General features: G+C 49.8%; 1 protein-coding gene across 2 annotated transcripts; it reads left to right on the forward strand.

The window, feature by feature from the left end:
- Positions 1-325: 325 nt before the first annotated feature.
- On the forward strand, positions 326-6,125 carry AMER1 (APC membrane recruitment protein 1). 2 transcript variants are annotated; one of them, XM_058658262.1, is made up of 2 exons: positions 326-414; positions 2,576-6,125. In XM_058658262.1, exon 2 carries the CDS (start codon positions 2,676-2,678, stop codon positions 6,084-6,086), a length of 3,411 nt encoding a protein of 1,136 aa, XP_058514245.1. In that variant the 5' UTR covers positions 326-414; positions 2,576-2,675; the 3' UTR covers positions 6,087-6,125. The 2 variants fall into 2 exon arrangements, with proteins under 2 accessions (XP_058514245.1, XP_004595252.2); XM_004595195.2 differs by lacking the exon at positions 326-414 and adding an exon at positions 1,726-2,124.
- Positions 6,126-16,026: the final 9,901 nt, after the last annotated feature.

The raw sequence follows: 16,026 nt of genomic DNA on the forward strand, positions 1-16,026 counted from the left end.
GCGCAGCTGCCTGTGGCAAGGAAGGGGACAATACAGAAGGAGCTGACCTCTGCTCCCACAGAGAAGAAGCAAGGGCAGGAGAAAGCCTGAGAAATGACTGCCCTTTAGCTCCAGGTTGTGAAAAGCAGCCCTGTTTGTAATTCACTTTTTCTAATTCTCACTGTTTCTCAGACCTCCAGCCCCAGCAGGATGGGTTAAGCTTTGAGTCACAAGGGTCCCTCAAGTTTTTCAGTTGACCCTGAGTTTTCCTCGAGGCTGAACCACAGTTGCAAGTCCCACCTATCCCTTCCCCTTGAATCACTGCCATTTCTACTCCCTCCAGCCTGACAAAGCCCACACACCAAATGCCTTTTCCTCAGGGCAGCTTCTCTGAGCCCAGATGATGGCTGTCTGTCTGCCAAATTTACTCAAGAGGTATGATAACAAGTTACAAAGAATGATGTACCACTACCCAGCTTGCAAAAGAATGAGATCTGTTCTTCAGGACTTGCGTCGTATTGTGCTTTCATACTATTAACATACAGGGCCAGCCCCTCTATGTGTAGGAACTCCCTACACGCTTGGGCTGGAGGCACCTCTCCTTGGTCTGCCCTGCAGACCAACTGCCTCTCATATACAGATTGTGCAGGAAATCCCTTCTTCATGAATCCCACAGAGGGGAATACTGTTTCACCCCAACTCTACCAGCCACAACACCATAATGATGACCCTGTCAGTAACTTCAGGGCTGACGTGAAAACATCTATGCTGTGGGAAATGGGAGACTCCCGGGAGATGACGAAGCACCTATTCCCATCAGACCCTGGGGCAGAGATCTCTTGGGGGAGAGTGTGTGTATGTGGAGAGAGAGGGGATCAAAGGCATTGTCTGTTCCTGGGCTGCACTGGGAGAGTGTGTCAAAATATGCCGCCCAGAAAAACCCCTAACTGGTGAAATTGCAATGCAAAGGTCTCTGCAGAGAAGGGATGAGATGAGTTGTTTTTCTTTGTTTCCCGCCCCCCCCCCCAACCCCTTCTGGCTAACCAGCCATTATCTCGCTCCAATTTTGGTATTTAGTTCTGCAGAGTGTTCTTGATGAAAGCTTGCATCATGCTGATGATTGAAGTGTTAAGCCAAGCAAGGCAACAAGCACAAATTAATGTTTGCAAGAGAGGGCTAGGGGCTCCAGGAGGGGGTCTTCTAATGAGGTCATAAGCTAAAGTACAGCTACCAGCTTCTCTCCACCCCCTGCTGGTCCATGGTCTCCCACTGTGTTTTGAATGGTTGAATATTATTACCGTTGTCACCAATCACAGGGATGGCTTGCAGATCAACTGCTCCTAGACAGCACTGATCTCTCTCTCTCTCTCTCTCTCTTCCCCTCCCTTCCACATCCCTCATCTCAACGGTTGTTCTGCCTCTGATACCCACCTTAGGTTCCCCTACTCTGCTGAAGCCCTGGAGAGAGGGGGCACAGCGGTGAGGGATTTTAGGAAAGGCATCTGGAGTTTTAGCAGGCTGCTTATTGTCCCAGCTATTGACCAGCTACAGTCAATAGAATACATCAGATGGTGGCGGGGGGAGAGGAGAAGGTATGTTTGGTAGGTTGTGGTTAGGCCTTCTTTTTATTCCATCTCTTTTGGCATTCGGGTATTTGTAAGATTGGGAACCTAGACCAGAAGCCTATGGGTTATACAAGATTTATTTGATTTGTTATTGAAAGCTTGTGTCACAAGCAAGGTGTATGAGCCCTGTAGGATCATTCCTTCAAAGGATTCCCTTCCTAGAGAAGGAGCTAGATAGGGGCCAACAGAACCAGGGAGGGGACTGGAGAGGGAACGCTTGCTTCCTGTTTCTAAAGGGAAAGTTCTAAACCTCACGGGTTCCAATCAGAGGGCAGTAAGACCCATCAGTAATGACCCATCACAGAGCCTCAAGGAGGAGGAAGAGGTGGTAACCTCCTGGATGGAGGGCACTGAAGCCCAGAAAGTACCTTTACTGAGGCTGCCACATCACATTACATTAGCAGGTCCTGGAGAGCAACCCTGGTCTTTGGGTCGGGAGCCTTGCTTTCTGTGGTGCTGTGGGATGGAGCATGGTCTTACAAGTAATTCTTGGAGCCCCAAACCCTGCCTTGGGCAAAACGTCAGTTGAAAAAATCCTGTGGCTCTAGAGCCAACCTCCCTCCTGCCTTAACACATCTCCCTATCCGTTCCCCTTTGAAAACTGGTGATCACTGCCTCCTTCCCTCCCCCACAGCTGATAACACCACCTGACCTTTCAGTTGTCTGTAGCTTTTTCCTGCACAGTACTTCCCTGAGGTTAGGCTGACCTGACGGGAGTGGACCCAGTGAGACTGTAACAGGTGATGGCCGCCTGTGACTCTGTGTGCGATTTTGCTGCCTTGGGGCCCGGAGGGGGCTGGCCAAGGCAGTGGAACATATGGAATGGATTAACATTTCCTCCACATTTCCCTTTTCTTTCTCTCTGATTCCTGGCAAGCCTGAGACCACTGACACCTGTGCAAACAAACCCAGCCTGAATGCTTGCTCACCAGTGTCTGTGTCTCTGTCTTTGCCCCTCTCATGTCCTGCAGACCCTACTGTGATGCTTCCAGACTGATGAAGTTCTAACAGTGCCTGCAAGGCTCAGGCTGCGTTTCCAGCTACAAACATACTGGAGTTGTCCCCTTTGCCATGGAAACTCAAAAGGATGAAGCTGCCCAGGCCATGGGAGCGACAGCTTCTGGGGACACCCAGGACCAAGGGGCAGAAAAAGGAACCAAGAGGAACAAGGCAGCTGAGCCGACAGAAGGACCGACATCAGAGCCACCCTCCTCTGGCCCAGGTAGGCTGAAGAAAACTGCCATGAAACTATTTGGTGGCAAGAAGGGTATCTGTACTCTGCCTAGTTTCTTTGGAGGGGGACGAAGCAAAGGTTCTAGGAAAGGCAGCACCAGGAAGGGCCTGAGTAAAAGCAAGACCCACGATGGCCTGAATGAAGCAGCTCAGGGCCCTGAAGAGATTGTCAGCGAAGGCGCTGGCTTGCCCCTACCCTTGCCTGAGTCACCCTGCCGAGTTCCCAGCTCCCAGAGTGCCCACGGGGCTTTGGAGACAGGCTCCAGGTGCAAGACATCAGCAGCGGGAGCTTCAGAGAAAGCTGCAGCCGAGAAAGTTCCCTCTGCACCCAAGCCAAAGAAAGGCCTGAAAGGCTTTTTCAGCAGTATTCGTCGTCACCGGAAGACCAAGGCCACTGGGGCTGAGCGCAGTGAGTCAGGGCCGAAGGAATCCGAGGGCACTCGAGTCAGGCCTCACGAACACATGAGCTCCATGCCTCTGCCCCCCTCTGACGAGTCTTTGCAAGCCCTGAGAAAGGAAAATGCCAAGTCCCCACTTGGCCCGGGGCCCCAAGCTTTTCCAGCACCTGAACCTTCTCCACCAGCTATGGAGAAGGTAATCTGTAGAGATCCAGAAAACCCTGCAGCGGCTTGTGCAGTGGTGCAGCCCCAGCCTGGCCCTGAGGCCGGGAGCCCAGAGGAGCCCCACAGCCCTGAAACAGGTGAGAAAGTCGTGACAGGAGAGGTAAACCCACCAGGTGGTCCTGTGGGAGACCAGCTGAGCCTCCTATTCGGGGATGTCACATCCTTGAAAAGCTTTGACTCTCTGACAGGTTGTGGAGACATCATAGCTGAACAGGACATGGACAGTATGACAGACAGCATGGCCTCTGGGGGACAGAGGGCTAACCGAGATGGGACCAAGCGAAGTTCTTGCCTGGTGACCTATCAAGGAGGTGGGGAGGAGATGGCCTTGCCAGATGATGATGATGAGGAAGAGGAGGAAGAGGAGGAGGAGGAAGAAGAGGAGGAGGTAGAGGAGGAAGAGGAGGAGGTAGAGTTAGAGGAGGAAGAAGAGGAGGTCAAAGAAGAAGAGGAAGATAATGACTTAGAATATCTGTGGACAGGCGCCCAGATGTACCCAAGACCCAGTATGAACCTGGGCTACCCTCCCACCACATCCCCAGGCCACCATGGCTACATGCTCCTTGATCCCGTTCGGTCTTATCCTGGTCTGGCACCTGGGGAGCTTCTGACTCCTCAGAGTGACCAGCAAGAATCTGCCCCTAATAGTGATGAAGGTTATTATGACTCTACCACACCTGGATTTGAGGACGATTCAGGGGAGGCCCTTGGACTCGTGCACAGGGACTGCTTGCCCCGCGACAGTTACAGTGGAGATGCCCTCTATGAGTTCTATGAGCCAGATGACAGTTTGGAGAACTCCCCACCTGAGGATGGCTGCCTTTATGACCTCCATGGTCACAGCTCTGAGATGTTTGACCCCTTCATGAACTTTGAGCCCTTTCCTTCCTCCCGGCCACCTGGGGCAATGGAGACAGAGGAAGAACGCCTGGTGACCATTCAGAAACAGCTGTTGTACTGGGAACTTCGGCGGGAGCAGCTGGAGGCCCGGGAGGCCCGAGCCCGAGAGGCTCAAGCCCGGGAGGCCCATAACAGGGAGAACAGGGAGGCCTACACCCGAGAAGCCCATGCCAGGGAGGCCTATGCGCGACAGTCCCACAGCCGGAAAGCTCGTGCTGGAGAGTCCCGTGCTCGAGAGGCCCAAGCCCGGCCAGAGAAGCCCATCTTGGAGTATCAGATGAGGCCCTTAGGCCCCTCGGTGATGGGCCTGGTGGCAGGGCCATCGGGCTCCTCTCAGACATCCTGTCGGGGAACTACCTCAGCTTTCCCTGCCACTTCGGGCAATGAGCCGGACTGGAGGGACTTCCGTCCTCTGGAGAAGCGATTTGAGGGAACCTGCTCCAAGAAAGATCAAAGTACCTGCTTGATGCAGCTCTTCCAGAGTGAGGCCATGTTTGAACCAGACGTGCAGGAAGCAAACTTCGGAGGATCACCCAGGAGGGCCTACCCTACCTACTCACCCCCAGAAGAGCCGGAGGAAGAAGAGACTGAGAAGGAAGGCAACGCCACCGTGAGCTTCTCGCAGGCCCTGGTGGAGTTCACCAGCAACGGAAACCTCTTCTCCAGCATGTCCTGCAGCTCTGACTCTGACTCATCCTTCACTCAGAATCTTCCTGAGCTGCCCCCCATGGTGACCTTTGACATTGCTGATGTGGAACGCGAAGGAGAAGGCAAGTGTGAAGATAACCCTGAGTTCCACAATGACGAAGATCTGGCAGCCTCCTTGGAAGCATTTGAGCTGGGCTACTACCACAAGCATGCCTTCAACAACTTCCACAGCCGATTTTATCAAGGCCTGCCCTGGGGTGTCAGTAGCCTCCCTCGGCACCTGGGACTACCTGGGATGCGCCATAGACCTCCACCTGCTGCCATGGCCCTCAATAGAAGGAGTCGCTCCCTTGATACTGCAGAGACCTTAGAGCAGGAGTTCTCTAATTCTCACCTGGCCCAGGGCTATGTGGAATCTGATGAGTTCCAGGCTCAGCAGGAAGATTCCGATGAAGAAGATGAAGAGGAGGAAGAAGGAGAATGGGGCCGAGACAGCCCCCTGTCCCTCTATACTGAACCGCCAGGGGCCTATGACTGGCCTGCCTGGGCTCCCTGTCCTCTTCCCATTGGGCCAGATCCTGCTTGGATAAGGCCTGGCCAGTTGGATGGGCCTTCGAGCCAGTCTGCGTATGGGCAAGCAACCTGTTGTGTGCCTCCTGTGGCCAAGTCAGTGCCACTCTCTGTACCAGGGCCAGAGCCAAGGGCATCTGAAGAATCCAGGCCTCAGTTAGCTCGACCATCACACCTACCCCTTCCAATGGGTCCTTGCTACAACCTTCAGCCCCAGGTCTCCCAGAGTATGAGGGCCAGGCCTCGAGATGTGCTGTTGCCTATCAATGAGCCCAGTTGCTCCTCCAGTTCTGGAAGCTTTAGCCCCAGCCCTCTGCCCCAGGCCAAGCCTGTGGGCATCACCCATGGCATCCCTCAGCTGCCCAGGGTCCGGCCTGAGCTTCCCCAGCCTCGGCCCAGTCACTATGGGGCTTCTGGCCTTGATCTGTCAAAAGAAAAAGCTGAGCAAGGTGCCTCTCTCCCCACCAGCTACTCCTCCACTGCCGTGAATGGAAGCCTAGCCAAGTAGTCACCCTCAGTGCGGAGTGGGGGAGGCATGGGGCCTGAGCATGTGAATGGGGATCAGGGACTGGGCAGAGGGGTGGGGGGTTGGGGGTGCTGTTTAACTTGAAAATCCTTTTGGCCAAGGAAAACTGTGAGTTTTCAGCTTTGTTTTCCCACTTCCCTCTCCTGCTATCTATGGCCACCTCCAACTCAAGTACATCTGCCCAAGGAGGCTGCTGCTGCTGTGCCCCAGTTTTTGCTTTTGGGGTTTCTTCTTGTGACCCTTGCAGGGTTTAGGATGCTATAATTTTGTGCCTATTCCAGTTACTGCATCAGTGATTATATATGTATATATATGTATACACGTGAGTATATATACATACACATATATAGCATGCATCCTTGACACAGGCTGAATCCTTAGCACCCTTCCCCTTCTCCCTAGTGAATGATTAACCACTGACTGGCAGCCAGGTCTGTACTGCCTCACTTTTGGGGTAGGGGACTTGTTTGCTATTAGCAATGTGAAATGAATGGTACAGATCCAACCCACTCCCGTTCCTTTTAGCCTTGGCAGAGCTGCCATCATTACATCTGGTGACTAGAAGCTGTATGTCCCAGCTAGCTGTCCTTAGAGAGGATCAAGTAGCTTGTGGCTCACTGCCTACTGCTGTGGACTTTGGTATCATAACCAGCTGGGGGCCTTTTAACCGGGCCTGCCATAGCTTGCATTGTGAAGACAAAAACACTAATCCCCTTAATGGAGTCATTAACTTCGTCCTGTTGCAAAGAAAAGACAAAAACTTCTGTCTGTCTAGGACCTGCCATAGAGTCTTGAGCTCTGGAAGAATAGATTTTTTTTCCCCTTCCTGTTTTAAGCCTGGAACTGCCTGAGTTGCAGATGTGTTTGCATTTTTGTTCTTCTTTCCTCTGAAGGAAGTTCTCATAATCTCATCACAAGGAGCCAGGTCTTTGAATTGAGATAAGGAAAGATTAGCAACCTCAATTAGGCTTGACTGTAGGGGTTGGGAGGGTTTTTTTTTTTGTTGTAGTTATTGTTGTTTTGTTTTGTTTTGTTTCTGGGATGCTGGGGAAGCATAGAGAAACAAGGCCAGTTTATTCCAGCCAGTGAAAGAGGGGATTTCAGCCTTTGTGGTGTTCAAGGCAGCCTTTTTGCAGGGGAAAACTATGCCCCATCTCTGCAACCCAACAGAGGAAGTTCCTTAAGCCTTGACCAGCCCTTCATTTGAACCCTGTAAAGAGGCTCCAGCCTTTCAGTCCTGAAAAAGGATACCAAAGGTGTCTCAGCTGCTTTTCTGGGCTCTGGAAAGAGCTTTCATATTCTGATTAGCCAAGCCCTTAGCTAGGCTAATCAAAGGACTGGGCTTCTTGAGAGGAAAGACCTGTCCTCACTCTGCCAAGCTCCAGGACTGTGATTGGCATGGAAGTCACAGCCCTTTGTGGAATGAATGGCATCCTCCCTTCTAGAAGCATCCATGCAAATTTCATGTTGGGAATACTGGAGGATGAGAACTTGCCTTCCGGAAATATCACAGACAGTCTGATCTTACCAGGCGTGACCACTTGTTATTCACCCATACAAGAGGGTTCCTTTTCAATTTGTTTCTTGGAAATGGCACATAAAACATTTTTTTTTTTTGGCCTGGATGTGTTGACACAAATTATGATTCTTGTCCCCTGCCCTACTCCTGGGCTCCACCCCTCTTCCTGCCTGTTAATAGAAGTCAACAGGGCTTTTGCCATTCCTGAGACACAGCAATTTAGTTTGGGAACAGATGCTGTCAGCCCTCTGGGTCAAGATGACATTGTGGGAAAACTGTTCCATGCCTGTCTTTGGCGCCATCTATCAGTTTGGAGCTGACCCTGTACAAAGAGTAGACCTGGAAAATAGGATCTGTACTCCCGGAGGCACCACATGAGTTCACATGGTATCAATGTGACCCCTCAAGTACCAACCCTGGTTCTGTAAGCTGACTTTGGTGGCTGCATCGTGGAGAAATTCATCTGTCGCAGAGCTGAAAAATCAAAGAGGGTGTGGAAGACCCTCTCGCTCTGAGCACACAATTCCAGGAGAGAAGTGCCCAAATCCCAACCATCTGGCCACTTACCAAAGCTGTTTTGCAAAAATGGGGCTGTAATTGGCCTGGCTGTTTGGCAGGAAGTAAATATTCACCAAATGCCTTTACCACAGGGGAAAACCCACCTCTGGCCTCTTCCTTCAGGGCAGCTCAATGCTCCTACCTGCGTGTGAACTGTACCAGCTACAGCAGGCAGTAGAGCCATCACCAGCCTCCAGAGCCCATTGGAGAAGGGCAACCAGCCTACCTGGGAAGAGCAAAATGAGGTGGTCAGTGTTTGACCAAGGACTGAGAGCTGCCCTTGCGGTTAGGAGGGCAGTCAGAGGCTCTGCTTGTGAGGAGAGATTTTAATGCCCCGGCATACTGAGCCATGGAAGGTCACAACTGCAGAGTAATGCTTGGGGCTGAGTGGGAGTTCATAGTTTGGACAGCGTTGCTGCCTGCATGTCCCTTTGCTGCCCTGACAGAATTTTTACTGTAAGAAGTGGAGAGTCGGGATACTCTACAGAAGCAGGCTGCTTTGAGTGTATAGAACCAAGAAGTTCATGGTTGAACCCCAGCTGTAACCTAAAGAAGGGAGGAAGACCTGGCTGAAGACATGTGGTGGTGGCAGCACAAGGTGACACTGGGAGAATCAGCCAAGCTCCATACTGACCCCAACATGGGCCAGTGTTTGCTTGGTTGACACCAAATATGCCCCAGATGACCAAAGCTGTTGATGCCATGTGCACCTCTCCTGGGCTGTGACCAGCTGAATATTATGTCTCCATGGCAAAGTTCTGGGGTAATGCTTTTGGATGTGAATACCCTGTAGCCCTATTTAGTGCCAGACATCTCTGATCCTGAAAATTCCCAGATGACACCAGTCCTTGGGGGACCAGTGAATGTGGATAGAGAAGGCAACCTAGCAGGCCTCTCCCAGGGCCAGGATGCCAGTTTCTTGGTGCTTTAGAGTCTCAAAGGAAGCCCTGCTTTGGAGCCCAGTTAGAGCCAGTCCTGCCATCTGGCCTCAGCTTGGGTACCAGGCTATAAGCCTCCTGGGATAAAGGCTTCAATAAACTCCAGTCTCCCTCCCTCCTCAGTGCCGTACTTAGAAGGGGATAACTTCTCACACCCAGGAGGCTGGGCGTATACCCCTTGTCCTGCTGCCAGTGGCTTTCCCACCTGTGCCAGTGCCACCACCCTATCTGCCCTCGGCTCCCAGGCCCAGTTGCTAGAGGGAAGCATGAGGGGGGGGATTTAGCAGGGAGACTTCAAGTTTACCCATGTGTATGTTGCATCCAAGTTGTTTTTAATATATATATATCAAAAGTCAATTATCTATTTTTGTATTATTTGCATTTTATATTCATGGAAAACAATGTTTATCAATTGTTCTTTTCTGATATATTTTATTTTTAAGCGGTGCTGTTTACAGTTTTAAACAAAACAAAGATGACACAAAATACGCTGCTGCTTGTGCAGAGGGCTGGCATCTCAACTGCCTAGGGCCCTCCCTCTTTCCCTCTCCCTACCTCTGCTGTATTTCTCTGTCCACTCTCCCCCCCTCAACCCCGCCCCAAGATAGAGACAGCAGAAGAGGCCCAGGTACTGAAGACAAATGCCGGGTGAAGCAGGCGTGTGGAACCTGGTAGCCTGCGTGTCATGTAATGGCTTTATTTGGTGTTTTTCTTTTGGACTCCACCTACCCTGTGTGTAGACCTTCTGAGACACTTGTCCTTGCTTTTTTCTTTACCCCCTCCTCACATTTTACGCTTCTTGTTTTGAAAGCAGAGTGCCCATGTTGTGCTACTTGTTGTGTTGAGTTTCTCCAAAGAAGCATTTTGGGGATATTCTCCACCCAGTTGGGAAGGGAGGGGGTTTCAACCATGCCCCTTTTCCTCAAGAAGCTGGAGGAAACGTATGGCGATGATGCTCAAAATATCAGAAATCGACCATTCCATTGAGGAAATCCTTACATGAGACTTTCTAGGAGCGCAAATTGATTGTGACATTTTCCCAGAAGAGACTTGGGGGAACTTCTTGACCCTTCTTGCTGCTTTGGGAGAATCTCTGCCCTATAACCATGACCCCTCCCTGACCCTGCTCCAGCTCACACGTGGATGATACTTTGGGGAGCCATGACTGTCAGGGTGATGGCTCGCTGGCCTCATCCACCACTTTTCCATTCTATAGTTAGTCACTTCGAAAAAGAAAATCCACACGGGCATGTGTATCTGTAGGGTTGAGTCTTTTGAGAGGCGGGGCTTCAATTCTTGTTACTATTGGTGCTTATTTCCTTGCTGTATATGGGGTGGGGGTGGGGGGAAAGAAAACAGGAATGTATATTTAGGTCATGTGGAATGAAATGGCTGGGGGGAGGAAGGAAGAAAAGAGGAACCATAGGGCATCATCACTGCAGGTATAGGCGCATTCTCTCCCAGTGCAGGAAGAGGAGCATGGCCCCTTGGCTGTGCCTCAGCTTCCCCTTTCCTATCCGCGAGGCACCACAGAATCACCTGGGTTGTGATATCTCCACTTCCGGCTCTCACTAATGTCTGGATATCTTGATGCACTTCCTGTTTGTTACAGCATCTGTTTCTTGCTGAATGCTAAATAAACTTCTGGGTTCAAGAGGGAACCCCCCCAGTCGCTCAAGTGCATTATTGTGGTTTGTTCCCTAACAACATGCCCTGTGATCCATTGGTGTTGGGTTTCCGGAAGGAAAACTAAGAAACCAGGGAGGTCAGGGAGAGATGCGGGAAGGGAGGGTACTCAGCACGGGAAACAGAAGCAAGAGCTGACACTCAAAGTAAAGGAAACTGAAGTTCATCACCAAGCTGTCCTTCACGCCTTGCATCTCAATTGGATACTGAGTCAGTAAATGCTGTCACAGCTTGCACACCCTTGAGTCCCTGTTGCCTGCCAGGGCTAATAAGCACTTCTGACATAGGCCTCAGTTCGTGCAAGTGTGCTGGCCTTCTCAACAGCCAAAGGGCAGAGGGAAAAACTTTTGCTGATGCTTCTATCAAATGATATGGCACTACCAGGCCAAGGTGCAGAAATAGCCTCCTTCACCTGGGCCTAGGAACAGAAGTGCTGACTCCATATATCTGGCTGTGGGTTTGAGTTGTGGGTATGGCTTCTGCCACTCTTACAGGGGATCTCACCTATTTGGCACCAAAGCAGTACACCATAGCAGCAACTCAGTCACCTGGGGGTCAGGTGCTGATTTCCAGGCCTTGTAAGGAATTGCTTACCCTTTTCCATTACCCATGTAAATGCCTACTTGGGCCACCAAGCAGGAGAGGGTGATTATGCTCATAGATTAGGTTTGTCCACTTCAGACCCTTACTCTTGGCTTTTGGCAAGCAAATGAATGTGGCATCTGCTGTAGTTTCCAAGCAAGTCAGAGGCATGAAAGAACAGCAGCCTGAAAGTGCTGTGGGTAGTGCTGCTACTGGTAGCAACAGGAAAGATCCCTGGGACCCCTACCTGATGGATAAACAAGCCTGTGGGCTCCCGGACTTAATGAGTAAAGTAAAGCCAATTAAAAGCAAATTTGGCAAACAAACAGATGGGAAAGGGGTTGACGTTTCATATTGGTTGAACTCTGTGTCCCGGACTTCCCAGAGAGGAAAGAGGTAAATGTGGTTGCTGAGGAAACTTGGGGAACACGTACTTCTGAGAAGGTGTATTAAGCCTCATTACATCCATTAACCCATTGGTCAGGGAGTCACGAAGGCCTGCGTCTCTGCCCTAATTTTTGCTCTGCATTTATCAACTGGGCTTTACCAATTCCTCCTCTGTGAGCATGTATTTGATCAGCTGTTTCCTATATGAAAGTCAGTAAACTGGGTTTCCTAACAGTCACCCATAGGACTCTTCAAACTCTTTAAGTCTTGCCCTCCCCTCCCCTTCCTGATCCTGATTCAGTTGGCCTGTGGTGAAGTTCTATCAGCATTTATGTAAAACCCACATGACTCTGGTACATCGGATCTGGACAACATGTGTGACAGATGGCTTCCCTTGCTGTGACCCCCAGGTGAGCATTTTCGAGTGTTGGAAGGGAACATTGCTAGAGAAAATCTCTGAAAACTTTTTTTTTTTAACCATTGAGAAATGTACTTCAGGACTAGTATCATGGCATAGCTGGTAAAGCTGCTACCCAGGATACTGGCATTCCATATGTGTGCTGCTTCAAATCGTGGCTGCTCCATTTCCGATCCAACCATGTACTAATGGCTTGGAAAAGGCAGTGGAAGATAATCCCTGCCACCCATGTGGAAGACTTAAGGAAGCACCTGGCTTCTATCTTTGGCCCGGCCCAGCACTTGTCTGTTCACCCATATGAGGAGAGAAACAATGAAAGATCTCTCTCTTTCTGTCCATGACTCTGACTTTCAAATACATAAATCCTTTTTTTTTTTAAGATTTATTTATTTTTTATTACAAAGTCAGATATACAGAGAGGAGGAGAGACAGAGAGGAAGATCTTCTGTCCAATGATTCACTCCCCAAGTGAGCGCAACAGCCGCTGCTGTGCCAATCCGAAGCCGGGAACCAGGAACCTCTTCCAGGTCTCCCACACGGGTGCAGGGTCCCAAAGCTTTGGGCCGTACTCGACTGCTTTCCCAGGCCACAAGCAGGGAGCTGGATGGGAAGTGGAGCTGCCGGGATTAGAACCGGCGCCCATATGGGATCCCGGGGCGTTCAAGGCGAGGACTTTAGCCGCTAGGCCACGCTGCCGGGCCCATAAATCCCTTTTTTAAAATAAATGAATTTTGGGTTCCAGCACTGTGTATGCCTGAGACACCAACATCCTATCTTGGAAAGCCCCTTTGAGTCCCAGTTGCTCTGTTTCTGATCTCTCTACTAATGTGTCTGAGAAGACAGTCCAGGTGATTGCCAGAAGATTGTCCAGGTGCTTGGGCCCCAGCCACCCATGTGGGAGATCCAGATAGACTCAGGCGTCCTGGCTTCAGTCTGGCTCAGTCTTGGCTATTGTATCTATCTGTGGAGTGAAACAGGAGATGGAAGATCTCTCTCACTTTGCTTTCTGAATAAATAAATTGTACACGAAAGTACTTTGGTCAGCTTCAACACTGTTTTCTGGCCCTACTGAAGGCTGAGTTTGAATCTAGTGAGTGAACTATCTTTCTACATTTGAAAATGGATACAAGCCCAATAGATAAGGTAGTTTTGCACAACCCCTTTGAAGACCACTGTGAGCAATCTGCTAGCTCCCCAACACCACACATTCAAAGAGGCTGACTGGGATATGGCCCTTACAGACTGTAGTGTTACCTCTGGATAATTCCTAGGCTTAACTGGGCTGCATGGCTTCTGGGAGTCAGACCTAAGCAGCAAGAGCAAGCCACCGGATACTCCCCCTGCTCTGTTACCTGCTAGAAGGTCCTACGAAACAGGTAGACAGTGCAGGCAGTTTCATTATTACTTTACAGATGGGGCATGGAGCATTGAAGTGGATAAAGACATGGAGACACAGAACACAGACTGCAAGTGAAAGTGGAAAGAGGGTAGGGTAGGTTAGAATGTACAAAGAAAGTTTATCGCTAATAATTTGTAAGCGCAGAGGGAATACTATCATTGATATGAGCCAGGCACTTGACACAAACTACGTTAGCTTATATAAGCCTTACCTCAACCCTACAAGATTGACATTGATGTTATCCCTATTTCCAGAGAAGGAAACAGGCTCAGAGAGGTTCAGATGTTTGCCAAAACTCACACTGCTGGACTTAAATCTTGTGCTTTTCCTTTTGCACTTGCAGTAAGGTTGCTGCTCATTAGGGGTGAATTCCAGCAGTTCTGCCAACAGCTGGCCTTGCATCTGCTTTGGAAGTTAAAAGGAACCTCTGGCTGCCTCTTTATCCCACTGGCCCCAGCCCAGCCTCTCAGATCTCAGCCTGAGCTAGCATACTAGGGACTGAGGCCCTTATGAAACCAAGTGTATGCTGCCCTTCCCCCCTGCTGCTCTTAGCCTTGGGTCTCTGGGAATTGTTCCCAGTCAGGTGGGCCTAACCCTCCTCCCACTTAAACCTGCTAATAAGTGGCCTGGGAAAGATGATGAATAGCAGAGTGAGTCAATAGACAGGAGCACTTAGCTGCCTAGAGAACAGGCCTCCTGCCACTCAGATCTGTACCATCAATTGGAACATCTCCTCATGAAGAATTACTTAATTGTAAATCATTTAATAGCCACAGTGGGAAAGAGTCTCTTTCTCTTGGACAATAATTGCTGTCTGATGGGTTCTTGAAGGTTGCTCTCCTCTTCTCCCTTCATTTTTCTCCTGTATTCCCACTTGCTGCCTTCAGATGCCAGAGCACATTTCTTTGGGTGGTCCTCCCAGGCTGAAGGTTGTCTCAGGCAACTTCCCAAGGGTTTGTGTGTAGCATGCATTGCAAACGGGAATAGCTGTGCTGCCTGGCCTCATGCGCTGTGATTCAAATTCGGTTATGTCCTTCAGCATGCCACAAGACCCAACAGGCTTCTGGTTGCATCCACAAATCCAGGTGTAGGGTGAGACTTACTTTTTCTATTTTCCTTAAAGTAACTTAGTTCTGTCTCCAAGCACCCTGCCCTAAGAGAAGAGGGAAATTCCATGTCAGTCAGGAATGCCCATCCCTTACTCCCACCGCCATCAAGGGTGATATTGGAATCGAGGAGGCACTTGTGGTGCCCTCAGATTAGAGCAAGGGCAACTAATGTCCAGTTGATTGCAGTCTCCACTGATACTGCCATTTCCCACACCAGCAATGGGGGAGGGGAAGCTGAAGGGCCTGGGGACTTAGACTCTGCCTCTGAGTGCTTTAGGTCAATCTCCTCAGCCTTCTTGCCGCACTGCTAAGCATTGCCATGGCCCCAGACTCAAGACTCCCTTCCCAGTTGGGGCTCGGAGTGGTAGGAATCTTTCATTTTTTCTCTCTGGGTTTTCCAAAGCCCCTTGTCTCTGCCTCTTCGTTCTGCCTTTAAGAATGTGTGTTCTCCAGGAGCAGAAGCCTTGAAGCCTAGACACATCCCCAGAAAGTAATTAGGATGAGCATTTGGCGTAGCATATAAGATGTTACTTTTGGATGCTCATATCCCATTTTGTAGTACCTGGATTCAAGTCCCAGCACCACTTCTGATTCCATCTTCCTGCTGCTTCACATTCTTTTTTTTTAATTAATTAATTTATTTTTATTTTTGTTGACAATCTTTACATAGTTCATTACGGTAAAAAGGCTCAAGGGCTATAGGGAAGGGATAAGACTATTATTTCCATATTGTTTTCTTCATATATCTGAGGTAAAGGGGAGTATTGAGGGAGAAGCCCCACCCGGTTTCCCACCCACCCCAAGTCCCGGATGTGGGGCATGCTCTGAGATCCTTGCTCAAGTGATTTTGACGGTTCACCAGTTATGAATCGCTGCCAGTCTCGCCACTCCCAGCACGATGAGGTCGTGGAAGAATCCACTGGTTAACATAGTCCATCATAGAGTCTTCATTTGCCCAGTATTTCACTGCCAATATATAGCTGAGGTGGTGGACTGACTTGTTCTGTCTTCTGTCTCTTCTTGGCTAGGGTTCTGAGTCCAGCAGTTCGATTGCTTCAAATTCTTGAAGGCAGCAATGATGACTCCAATACTTGCATCTCTGCCACCTACATACAAGACCTAGATTGAGTTCTAGGTTTCTGGCTTTGGCCTGGCCCAGTTCAGTATGTTTCAGACATTTGAGAGTGAACCAGTGGGTGAATGATATCTCTCTGTCTCTATTTTTTTATCTCTCTTTCAAATAAAATGAAAATCTCAAAAAAAATGGAAGAAGAGAATATATGTTCTTAATAAGGTTTCTGTGATTTTATAAAATAATAATAGAGT

Source organism: Ochotona princeps, chromosome X (genome assembly GCF_030435755.1).
Source record: "Ochotona princeps isolate mOchPri1 chromosome X, mOchPri1.hap1, whole genome shotgun sequence".
Classification (NCBI taxonomy): Eukaryota; Metazoa; Chordata; class Mammalia; order Lagomorpha; family Ochotonidae; genus Ochotona; species Ochotona princeps.

Bases quoted from the DNA above. Each gene is read 5' to 3' on its own strand.
- AMER1 (XM_058658262.1), top strand. From the start codon at position 2,676: ATGGAAACTCAAAAGGATGAAGCTGCCCAGGCCATGGGAGCGACAGCT.